The sequence below is a fragment of the Salmo salar genome, chromosome ssa09 (assembly GCF_905237065.1).
Source record: "Salmo salar chromosome ssa09, Ssal_v3.1, whole genome shotgun sequence".
NCBI classification, from domain to species: Eukaryota; Metazoa; Chordata; class Actinopteri; order Salmoniformes; family Salmonidae; genus Salmo; species Salmo salar.
In genome coordinates this window covers 152,450,220-152,462,755 of record NC_059450.1, presented here as the reverse complement: position 1 = coordinate 152,462,755, position 12,536 = coordinate 152,450,220, and the positions used below count along the sequence as shown (strand labels likewise).

At 41.5% G+C, this 12,536-nt stretch overlaps 1 protein-coding gene across 1 annotated transcript in view; it reads right to left on the bottom strand.

Annotated features, from left to right (window-relative positions):
- Positions 1 to 12,536, bottom strand: part of plch1 (phospholipase C, eta 1) — a 154,776-nt gene that overhangs the window by 72,699 nt on the left and 69,541 nt on the right. Inside the window, 1 exon segment of the mRNA XM_045724833.1 lies at positions 4,395 to 4,541. Within this exon segment, the coding sequence (XP_045580789.1) occupies positions 4,395 to 4,541 (147 nt within the window).

Below are 12,536 nucleotides of genomic sequence, written 5' to 3'. Positions count from 1 at the left end.
TTCTAGGGCAATGATAGTTTCTCTCTATTAAATATTGAACGAAGGCCACAATAAGGAGAAGTTAGAGATGAACATATAACCAGACAGACACTGCAGCAAATAAATTGGCATACCCTGAAATCATAGCAGTACTACTGTAGTCAACAACATGGCTGAAATCACACTGGCTCTCAAGATCTTTCTCAGATTATTACCAATCCCACAAGGCATGACTCCAAACACCCAAAAAAGGCTACTCTAATCAATGTTATCCTCACAAATAATCCTGATAGGTAATAGTCTGGTATTTTCTGTAATGACCTTAGTGATCACTGTTTTACAGCCTGTGTTCGTAATGGCTGCTCAGTGAAGCGACCTGTCCTGCTTTGTCATAGACGCTTGCTAAAAAACTTTCATGAGCAAGCCTTCCTTCATGACCTGGCCTCTGTAAACTGGTATAGAATCAGCTTGATCCACTCTGTCGAAGAAGCTTGGACCTTCTTTTTTGATATCTTCAATGATATTGTTAACAAACCTGCCCCATAAAGAAAATGAGAATTAAAAACAGGTTCAGCCCCTGGTACGACTGTGATCTTGCAGAGTTACTCCACCTCGAGAATTGCATTTGGCGAAAGGCTTGGCACACGCATACTCAGGCTGACTGTCTTTCGTTCAGGCAAATGAGAAATAAGTACATTCAGGCTATCCAGAAGGCCAAATTAAGTTACTTTAACCTGTTAGGGCTAGGGGGCAGTATTTGCACGGCTGGATAAAAAAAATGTACCCGATTTAATCTGGTTACTAATCCTACCCAGTAACTAGAATATGCATATACTTATTATATATGGATAGAAACCACTCTAAAGTTTCTAAAACTGTTTGAATGGTGTCTGTGAGTATAACAGAACTCATTTGGCAGGCAAAACCCTGAGACATTTTCTGACAGGAAGTGGATACCTGATGTGTTGTATTACCTTTAAACCTATCCCATTGAAAAACACACAGGGGCTGAGGAATATTTTGGCACTTCCTATTGCTTCCACTAGATGTCACCAGCCTTTACAAAGTGTTTTGAGTCTTCTGGAGGGAGATCTGACCGAACAAGAGCCATGGAACGATGATGGCCCATTAGACACCTGGCGCGCGAGTTCATGTTGGGTACCCTCGTTCCAATACGTTATAAAAGAGTATGCAACAAGAGTTGTGTGTAATGTTTTGTCAATTCAAAGACAGGGTCACCAAAATGATAAAACCAGCTAAAATGATGCACTAACCTTTTACAATCTCCATCAGATGACACTCCTAGGACATTATGTTAGACAATGCATGCATTTTTAGTTCTATCAAGTTCATATTTATATCCAAAAACAGCGTTTTACTATGGCATTGATGTTGAGGAAATCGTTTCCCTCCAATAACCGGCAGTCAAGTCAGCGTCACAAATTAAATAATTAAAATTAGAAAACATTGGTAAAATATTATATTGTCATTTAAAGAATTATAGATTTACATCTCTTGAACGCAATCAACTTGCCAGATTTAAAAATAACCTTACTGGGAAATCACACTTTGCAATAATCTGAGCACTGCGCCCAGAAAAATACGAGTTGCGATACAGACTAGACGTCATGTTGGGGAGATCTAAAATCGAAAATACTATGTAAATAATCCATTACCTTTGATTCTCTTCATCAGATGTCACTTCCAGGTATCACAGGTCCATAACGAATGTAGTTTTGTTCAAAAAAGCTCATCATTTATGTCCAAAAATCTCCGTCTTGTTAGCACATGATCTAAGCCAGCCGGACTTCTCGTCATGAACGAGGGGAAAAAATATATTTACGTTCGTTCAAACATGTCAAACGTTGTATAGCATAAATCATTAGGGCCTTTTTAACCAGAACATGAATAATATTCAAGGTGGACGAATGCATACTCTTTTATAACGTATTGGAACGAGGGTACCCAACATGAACTCGCGCGCCAGGTGTCTAATGGGCCATCATCGTTCCATGGCTCTTGTTCGGTCAGATCTCCATCCAGAAGACTCAAAACACTTTGTAAAGGCTGGTGACATCTAGTGGAAGCAATAGGAAGTGCCAAAATATTCCTCAGCCCCTGTGTTTTTCAATGGGATAGGTTTAAAGGTAATACAACACATCAGGTATCCACTTCCTGTCAGAAAATGTCTCAGGGTTTTGCCTGCCAAATGAGTTCTGTTATACTCACAGACACCATTCAAACAGTTTTAGAAAATTTAGGGTGTTTTCTATCCATATGTAATAAGTATATGCATATTCTAGTTACTGGGTAGGAGTGGTAACCAGATTAAATCGGGTATGTTTTTTTATCCAGCCGTGTCAATACTGCCCCCTAGCCCTAACAGGTTAAATGTCCTCAATGATGTCACCATTGTCCTTGACGATAAGCAATATTGTGCTCCTATTTTTATTGACTTGGCCAAAGCTTTTGATATAGTAAACCATTCCATTCTTGTGGGCTGGCTAAGGAGTATTGGTGTCTCAGAGGGGTCTTTGGCCTGGTTTGCTAACAACCTCTCTCAAAGAGTGCAGTGTATAAAGTCAGAACATCTGCTGTCTCAGCCACTGCCTGTCACCAAGGGAGTACCCCAAGGCTCGATCCTAGGCCCCACACTCTTCTCAATTTACATCAACAACATAGCTCAGGCAGTAGGAAGCTCTCTCATCCATTTATATGCAGATGATACAGTCTTATACTCAACTGGCCCCTACCCGGATTTTGTGTTAAACGCTCTACAACAAAGCTTTCTTAGTGTCCAACAAGCTTTCTCTGCCCTTAACCTTGTTCTGAACACTTCCAAAACAAAGGTAACGTGGTTTGGTAAGAAGAATGCCCCTCTTCCCAGGTGTGATTACTACCTCTGAGGGTTTAGAGCTTGAGGTAGTCACCTCATACAAGTACTTGGGAGTATGGCTAGACAGTGCACTGTCCTTCTCTCAGCACATATCAAAGCTGCAAGCTAAAGTTAAATCTAGACTTGGTTTCCTCTATTGTAATCGCTCCTCTTTCACCCCAGCTGCCAAACTAACCCTGATTCAGATGACCATCCTACCCATGCTAGATTATGGAGATTATGGTAATTTATACATCGGCAGGTATGGGTGATCTCGAGCGGCTAGATGTTCTTTACCATTCAGCCATCAGATTTGACACCAATGCTCCTTATAGGACACATCACTGTCCTCTATACTCCTCTGTAAACTGGTCATCTCTGTAAACCTGTTGCAAGACCCACTGGTTGTTGCTTATTTATAAAACACTCTTAGGCCTCACTCCCCCCTATCTGAGATATCTACTGCAGCCCTCATCCTCCACATACAACACCCAGTCACATTCTGTTAAAGGTTTCCAAAGCACACACATCCCTCGGTCGCTTGTCTCTTACTGACAGTTGTGACTGCTTTGAGTGGTGTATTGTTGTCTCTACCTTCTTGCCATGTGTGCTGTTGTCTGTGCCCAACAATGTTTGTACCCTGTTTTGTGCTGCTACCATGTTGTGTTTCTGCCATCATGTGTTGCTACCATGTTGTGTTGCTACCATGTCGTTGTCATGTTGTGTTGCTACCATGCTGTGTTGTCATGTGTTGCTGCCTTGCTATGTTGTCGTCTTAGGTCTCTCTTTATGTAGTGTTGTGTTGTCTCTCTTGTTGTGATGTGGGTTCCGTCCTATATTTAAAATTATTATTATTATTCTTTTTATCCCAGCCCCCATCCCCGCAGGAGGCCTTTTGCTTTTTGGTAAATAAAAATGTGTTCTTAATTGACTTGCCTCGTTAAATAAAGGTTAAATAAAAATAAAATAAATAAAAAAGAGAAGACAGGCTATGTGCACACTGCCCACAAAATGAGGTGGAAACTATGACCATACTATTTACCATTGTAAATACAACCAATATTTATGTTTATTTATTTTCCCTTTTGTACATTAACTATTTGCACATAACATGACATTTGAAATGTCTTTATTCTTTTGGAACTTTTGTGAGTGTAATGTTTACTGTAAACATTTATTGTTTATTTCACTTTTGTTTATCATCTATTTCACTTGCTTTGGCAATGTAAACATATGTTTCCCATGCCAATAAAGCCCTTACATTTTATTGAAATTGAATTGAATTGAGAGAAAGAGAGACAAAGACAGAGCGAGAGAGAGGGAGAGAGAGAGAGAGAGAGAGAGAGAGAGAGAGGCTGAGAGGGAGAGAGCAAAAATACATTATTTGACATTTCTACAAGGTTAAAAGATTGGATAAAGTTACATAAAGCATTGTTTGTATTGCTTCGATGTTGCCTAAAGGAAGAGCCTCTGTTAAGGGTAGAACTAGGGGTTAAGGTGCGAGATTGCGTGGGTGATGAGATAAAGTGTGTGTACTCACTCTTGGCCCTCTCACTCTTGCGTGAGGGTCTCCATCGGATACAGGAGCGATGTTCGTCCAGGTAGAACAGTCTCACCAGCCCCTTGGAACCAGCTTTCAACTTCACCATCTGGGTCCCCGACTGCATCACACACATACATCGCTCCACTACAGAGAGACAAGGAGACACAGAGGTCAATATTGTACTATCACAAAAAAACATAAGAGCAGAGGTGCTTCCTTTTCTAATGCTAGAAAATACTGATTAACAGCTGATGTGGGCCAGAAACATGATGGGACAAAGATAGGAGTGACAAAACACAAACAGGTCAGAGACATAGAGAAGATGAGAGAGAGCAAGAGAAGAGAGAGGGGAGAGGAGAGAGAGAGAGAGAGAGAGAGAGAGAGAGAGAGAGAGAGAACCTACAAGGAAGTGATTCCCAAACCTTCCTTAACAAAGCCATCACCTTCAGAGAGATGAACATGGAGAAGAGTCCCCTAAGCAAGCTGGTCCTGGGGCTCTGTTCACAAACACAAACAGACCCCACAGAGCCCCAGGACAGCACCACAATTAGACCCAACCAAATCCTGAGAAAACAAAAATATTTTACTTCACACATTGGAAAGACGTTACCAAAAAACAGAGCAAACTAGAATGCTATTTGGCCCTAAACAGAGATTACACAGTGGCAGAATACCTGACCACTGTGACTGACCCAAATTTATGGAAAGCTTTGACTATGTACAGACTCAGTGAGCATAGACTTGATATTGAGAAAGGCCGCCGTAGGCAGACCTGGCTCTGAAGAGAAGACAGGCTATGTGCACACTGCCCACAAAATGAGGTGGAAACTGAGCTGTACTTCCTAACCTCCTGCCCAATGTATGACCATATTAGAGACACATATTTCCCTCAGATTACACAGATCCACAAAGAATTTGAAAACAAATCAAATTTTGATAAACTCACATATCTATTGTGTGAAATATATAGACATAATATGACAAGTTCCAATATGATTTTGGAACTTCTGTGAGTGTAATGTTTACTGTTCATTTGTTATTGTTATATTTCACTTGCTTTAACAATGTTGACATATGTTTCCCATGCCAATGAAGCCATTTGAATTTAAATTGAATTGAAATAGAGATGCAACATCATCTGATGCAACATCACTGTCTTCTTCAGCCCACGCACACACAGAAACAAACAGAGTTACAAACAGCCTTAACTCAGCGTGATCTGACATGACTAGAGGCTATAAGATTCAGCTCCATGTCAACTACGAGTATCTAAAATAAGAACCATGTTAACTAGGAGTATCTAAACTAAGGACCATGTCAACTAGGAGTATCTAAACTAAGGATCATGTCAACTAGGAGTATCTAAACTAAGGACCATGTCAACTAGGAGTATCTAAACTAAGGACCATGTCAACTAGGAGTATCTAAACTAAGAACTATGTCAACTAGGAGTATCTAAACTAAGGACCATGTCAACTAGGAGTATCTAAACGAAGGACCATGTCAACTAGGAGTATCTAAACTAAGGACCATGTCAACTAGGAGTATCTAAACTAAGGACCATGTCAACTAGGAGTATCTAAACGAAGGACCATGTCAACTAGGAGTATCTAAACTAAGGACCATGTCAACTAGGAGTATCTAAACTAAGAACTATGTCAACTAGGAGTATCTAAACTAAGGAACATGTCAACTAGGAGTATCTAAACTAAGGACCATGTCAACTAGGAGTATCTAAACTAAGAACTATGTCAACTAGGAGTATCTAAACTAAGGACCATGTCAACTAGGAGTATCTAAACTAAGGACCATGTCAACTAGGAGTATGTAAACTAAGGACCATGTCAACTAGGAGTATCTAAACGAAGGACCATGTCAACTAGGAGTATCTAAACTAAGGACCATGTCAACTAGGAGTATCTAAACTAAGGACCATGTCAACTAGGAGTATCTAAACTAAGAACTATGTCAACTAGGAGTATCTAAACTAAGGACCATGTCAACTAGGAGTATCTAAACTAAGGACCATGTCAACTAGGAGTATCTAAACTAAGGACCATGTCAACTAGGAGTATTTAAACTAAGGACCATGTCAACTAGGAGTATCTAAACTAAGGACCATGTCAACTAGGAGTATCTAAACTAAGGACCATGTCAACTAGGAGTATCTAAACTAAGGACCATGTCAACTAGGAGTATCTAAACTAAGGACCATGTCAACTAGGGGTATCTAAACTAAGGACCATGTCAACTAGGAGTTTACCCTTAATGTAATTCTAACCCTAGCACTAATTCTAACCTTAACCCTAAACCTCCTAGAAATAGTATTTGACCTTATGGGGACTAACAAAATGTCCCCAGTTGGTCAAATTTCTGGTCCCCACAAGAATAGTTAACCTGTTATGGCTAGGGGGCAGTATTTTCACGGCTGGATAAAAAACATACCCGATTTAATCTGGTTACCACTCCTACCCAGTAACTAGAATATGCATATACTTATTACATATGGATAGAAAACACCCTAAAGTTTCTAAAACGGTTTGAATGGTGTCTGTGAGTATAACAGAACTCAAATGGCAGGTCAAAACCTGAGAGATTCCTTTACAGGAAGTGGCCTGTCTGACCATTTCTTGAACTTCTTTTCCATCTCTATCTTTTACTAAGGATCTCTGCTCTAACGTGACACTTCCTACGTCGTCCATAGGCGCTCAGAGCCCGGGAAAAAACAGAATGTCGTCATCCCAGCCCCAGGCTGAAACACATTATCGCCTTTCTCAAGTGGCCGATCAAGGGACTCTGGGCTTAGGCGCGTGACCCGACCGCCCCCGCCTTTGTGATTTTTTCCTCTGTTTGCCGAAAAGGAGATGCCCTGTCGGAATATTATCGCTTTTCCCCGAGAAAAATGGCGTAAAAATTGATTTTAAACAGCGGTTGACATGCTTCGAAGTACGGTAATGGAATATTTAGAATTTTTTTGTCACGAATTGCGCCAGGCGCACGACCCTTCTTTACCATTTCGGATAGTGTCTGGAACGCACGAACAAAACGCCGCTATTCGGATATAACGATGGATTATTTTGGACCAAACCAACATTTGTTATTGAAGTAGCAGTCCTGGGAGTGCATTCTGACGAAGACAACAAAAGGTAATGAAACTTTTATAATAGTAAAGCTGATATTGGTGAGTGCTAAACTTGCGGGTGTCTAAATAGCTAGCCCGTGATGCCTGGGCTATGTACTTAGAATATTGCAAAATGTGCTTTCACCAAAAAGCTATTTTAAAATCGGACATATCAAGTGCATAGAGGAGGTCTGTATCTATAATTCTTAAAATAATTGTTATGCTTTTTTGTGAACGTTTATCGTGAGCAATTTAGTAAAATGTTAGCGAATTCCCCGGAAGTTTGCGGGGGGTATGCTAGTTCTGAACGTCACATGCTAATGTAAAAAGCTGTTTTTTGATATAAATATGAACTTGATTGAACAAAACATGCATGTATTGTATAACATAATGTCCTAGGGTTGTCATCTGATGAAGATCATCAAAGGTTAGTGCTGCATTTAGCTGTCTTCTGGGTTTTTGTGACATTATATGCTAGCTTGAAAAATGGGTGTCTGATTATTTCTGGCTTGGTACTCTGCTGACATAATCTAATGTTTTGCTTTCGTTGTAAAGCCTTTTTGAAATCGGACAGTGTGGTTAGATAAAGGAGAGTCTTATCTTTAAAATGCTGTGTAATAGTCATATGTTTGAAAAATTGAAGTTTTTGTATTTTAGAGGAGTTTGTATTTCGCGCCACGCCCATCATTGGATATTGGAGCAGGTGTTCCGCTAGCGGAACGTCTAGATGTAAGAGGTTAAACACGTCCACAAACACACACATAAACACAAACATTATTATTTTCATTTATTTCACCTTTATTTAACCAGGTAGGCTAGTTGAGAACAAGTAATGGTAGATGTGCAGAAGATGAATGTGCAAGTAGAGATACAGGGGTGCAAAGGAGCAAGATAAATAAATAAATAAATAAATACAGTATGGGGATGAGGTAGTTGGATGGGCTATTTACAGATGGGCTATGTACAGGTGCAGTGATCTGTGAGCTGCTCTGACAGCTGGTGCTTAAAGCTAGTGAGCGGGATTGATGTGTCCAGCTTCAGTGATATTTGCAGTTCGTTCCAGTCATTGGCAGCAGAGAACTGGAAGGAAAGGAGGCCAAATGAGGAATTGGCTTTGGGGGTGACCAGTGAGATATACCTGCTGGAGCACGTGCTACGGGTGGGTGCTGCTATGGTGACCACTGAGCTGAGAAAAGGCGGGGCTTTACCTAGCAAAGACTTGTAGATGACCTGGAGCCAGTGGGTTTGGCAACGAGTATGAAGCGAGGGCCAACCAACGAGAGCGTACAGGTCGCAGTGGTGGGTAGTGTATGGGGCTTTGGTGACAAAACGGATGGCACTGTGATAGACTGCATCCAATTTGTAGAGTAGCATGTTGGAGGCTATTTTGTAAATGACATCGCCGCAGTCGAAGATCGGTAGTATGGTCAGTTTTACGAGGGTATGTTTGGCAGCATGAGTGAAGGATGCTTTGCCGCGAAATAGGAAGCCGATTCTAGATTTAATTTTGGATTGGAGATGCTTAATGTGAGTCTGGAAGGAGAGTTTACATTCTAACCAGACACCTAGGTATTTGAAGTTGTCCAAATATTCTAAGTCAGAACCGTCCAGAGTAGTGATGCTGGACGGGCGGGCAGGTGCGGGCAGGTGCGGGCAGCGATCGGTTGAAGAGCATGCAAACATGTGCACACACACCCACATACCAGGGTTTCTGTTAGCCGGTAATAGCCGGCTTTTAAGCCAATAAAAAAAATGTGCGGCCGGTAAATAAAACTGCCGCCGGCCAATTGTCCGGGAGAAGAAAAATTCCATAGCAAAATGTTTTGTTTGGTGGGCCTATGAGCGTGAATCTTTCAGACAGCGTGAATCTTTCAGACAGCGTGAATCTTTCAGACAGCGTGAATCTTTCAGACAGTGTGAAGGCTGGTGCGACAGGTTCTCGTGCTGCTCATTTGTTACTGCTGGAGTGAAACATGCTATCATCATACCTAATCATTGTGTAGCATTTCTAAATGCAATCACATGTTAACCTGTTGGGGCTATGGGGCAGTATTTTCATTGCTGGATAAAAAAACGTACCCGATTTAATCTGGTTACTAATCCTACCCAGTAACTAGAATATGCATATACTTATTATATATGGACAGAAAACACCCTAAAGTTTCTAAAACTGTTTGAATGGTGTCTGTGAGTATAACAGAACTCATTTGGCAGGCAAAACCCTGAGACAGATTCTGACAGGAAGTGGATACCTGATGTGTTGAATTACCTTTAAGCCTATGCCATTGAAACACACAGGGGCTTATTAATGTTTTGGCACTTCCTATTGCTTCCACTAGATGTCACCAGCCTTTACAAAGTGTTTTGAGTCTTCTACTGTGAGATCTGACCGAACAAGAGCCTTGGAACGGTGATGGCCAATTAGACTCTGGCGCTCGAGGTCATGTTGGGTACCCTCGTTCCAATACGTTTTAAAAGAGAATGCATTCGTCCACCTTGAATATTATTCATGTTCTGGTTAAAAAAGGCACTAATGATTTATGCTATACAACGTTTGACATGTTTGAACGAACGTAAATATATTTTTTCCCCTCGTTCATGAAGTGAACGAGCTTAGATCATGTGCTAACAACACGGAGCTTTTTGGACATCAATGATGAGCTTTTTTGAACAAAACTACATTCGTTATGGACCTGGGATTCCTGGAAGTGACATCTGATGAAGAGAATCAAAGGTAATGGATTATTTACATAGTATTTTCGATTTTAGATCTCTCCAACATGGCGGTCAGTCTGTATTGCAAAGCGTATTTTTCTGGGCGCAGTGCTCAGATTATTGCAAAGTGTGATTTCCCAGTAAGGTTATTTTTAAATCTGGCAAGTCGATTGCGTTCAAGAGATGTAAATCTATAATTCTTTAAATGACAATATAATATTTTACCAATGTTTTCTAATTTTAATTATTTAATTTGTGGTGCTGACTTGACTGCCGGTTATTGGAGGGAAACGATTTCCTGAACATCAACGCCATAGTAAAACGCTGTTTTTGGATATAAATATGAACTTGATAGAATTAAAAATGCATGCATTGTCTAACATAATGTCCTAGGAATGTCATCTGATGGAGATTGTCAAAGGTTAGTGCATCATTTTAGCTGGTTTTATGGTTTTGTGACGCGTGTCTTTGAATTGACAAAACATTACACACAGCTATTGTCAATGTACTCTCCTAACATAATCTAACTTTATGCTTTCGCCGTAAAACCTTTTTGAAATCGGACAACGTGGTTAGATTAAGGAGATGTTTATCTTTCAAAGGGTGTAAAATAGTTGTATGTTTGAAAAATTTGAATTTTGACATTTATTTGGTTTCAAATTTGCCGCTCTTGAAATGCACCTGCTGTTGATAGGGTGCACCACGGGTGGCACGCTAGCGTCCCACATAGCCCCAAGAGGTTAAAAACAGTTTTGATGGCCACAATTGAAAAGAGCTAGGCCTTGGGTCTCCCAAGTGGCACAGTGGTCTATGTTGACATCTACCAGGTACCAGGTCCTTATATAGACGAGGCCTAAACCGACAGGAACAATGTCTTCCTTGACACCTAAATCCTGTTGTACACACACAAAGCAGCATGCTCCAGTTGACTAAGCTTGGGTTGAAGGATACAGTAAGGTTGTTCTGCATAAAGTCAGGATTAGGTTTATCTGTTATTATATAGTGTTCAGCTTCAGCCTCCATGTATGCTAAGCGTTAGAGAGGGTATGCTCAACACACACACAATCCCTAATCTGCAGACCACAGACTGGACCAAAGACCACAATCCAATTAGTACCGGTTCTCCTTCTCTCCATCTCTCTCTCCATCTCTCTCTCTATCCCTCTTTCCATCCCTCTCTCCATCCCTCTCTCCATCCCTCTCTCCATCTCTCTCTCCATCTCTCTCTCCATCTCTCTCTCCATCTCTCTCTCCATCCATCTCTCCATCCATCTCTCCATCCCTCTCTCCATCTCTCTCTCCATCCCTCTCTCCATCTCTCTCTCCATCTCTCTCTTCATCCCGCTCTCATCCCTCTCTCCATCCGTCTCTCCATCTCTCTCTCCATCTCTCTCTCATCCCTCTCTCCATCCCTCTCTCCATCCCTCACTCATCCCTCACTCATCCCTCTCTCCATCCCTCACTTATCCCTCTCTCCATCCCTTTCTCTATCCCTCTCTCCATCCCTCTCTCCATCCCTCACTCATCCCTCACTCCATCCCTCACTCCATCTCTCTCCATCTCTCTCTCTATCCCTCTCTCCATCCCTCACTCATCCCTCTCTCCATCCCTTTCTCCATCTCTCTCTCCATCCCTTTCTCCATCTCTCTCTTCATCCCTGTCTCCATCCCTAACTCCATCTCTCTCTTCATCCCTCTCTCCATCCCTCACTCCATCCCTCACTCCATCCCCCTCTCCATACCCCACAACATCACTCACTCCATCCCTCACCTCATCTCCATTTTAAGAGGGATGTAGTGAGGGATGTAGTGAGGGATGGAGAGAGGGATAGAGAGAGAGATGGAGAGAGATGGAGTGAGGGATGCAGTGAGGGATGGAGTGAGGGATGGAGAGAGAGACCTCCACAAAATTGTAGACCTCCACAAGTCTGGTTCATCCTTGGGAGCAATTTCCAAACACCTGAAGGTACCACTGTCACGCCCTGGCCATAGAGAGGTTTTTGTTCTCTATTTTGGTTAGGCCAGGGTGTGACTAGGGTGGGCATTCTATGTCCTTTTTTCAATGTTTTTTTATTTCTTTGTTTTGGCCTGGTATGGCTCTCAATCAGGGACAGCTGTACATCGTTGTCGCTGATTGGGAGCCATACTTAGGCAGCCTGTTTTCCTTTGGGGTTTTGTGGGTAGTTGTTTTCTGTCTTGTGTGTTCACCTGGCAGAACTGTTGCCTTTCATTTTCTTGTTTTATTTAAAGTGTCATTAAAGTTAATATGAGCACTTACCACGCTGCATCTTGGTCCCCTCTGTC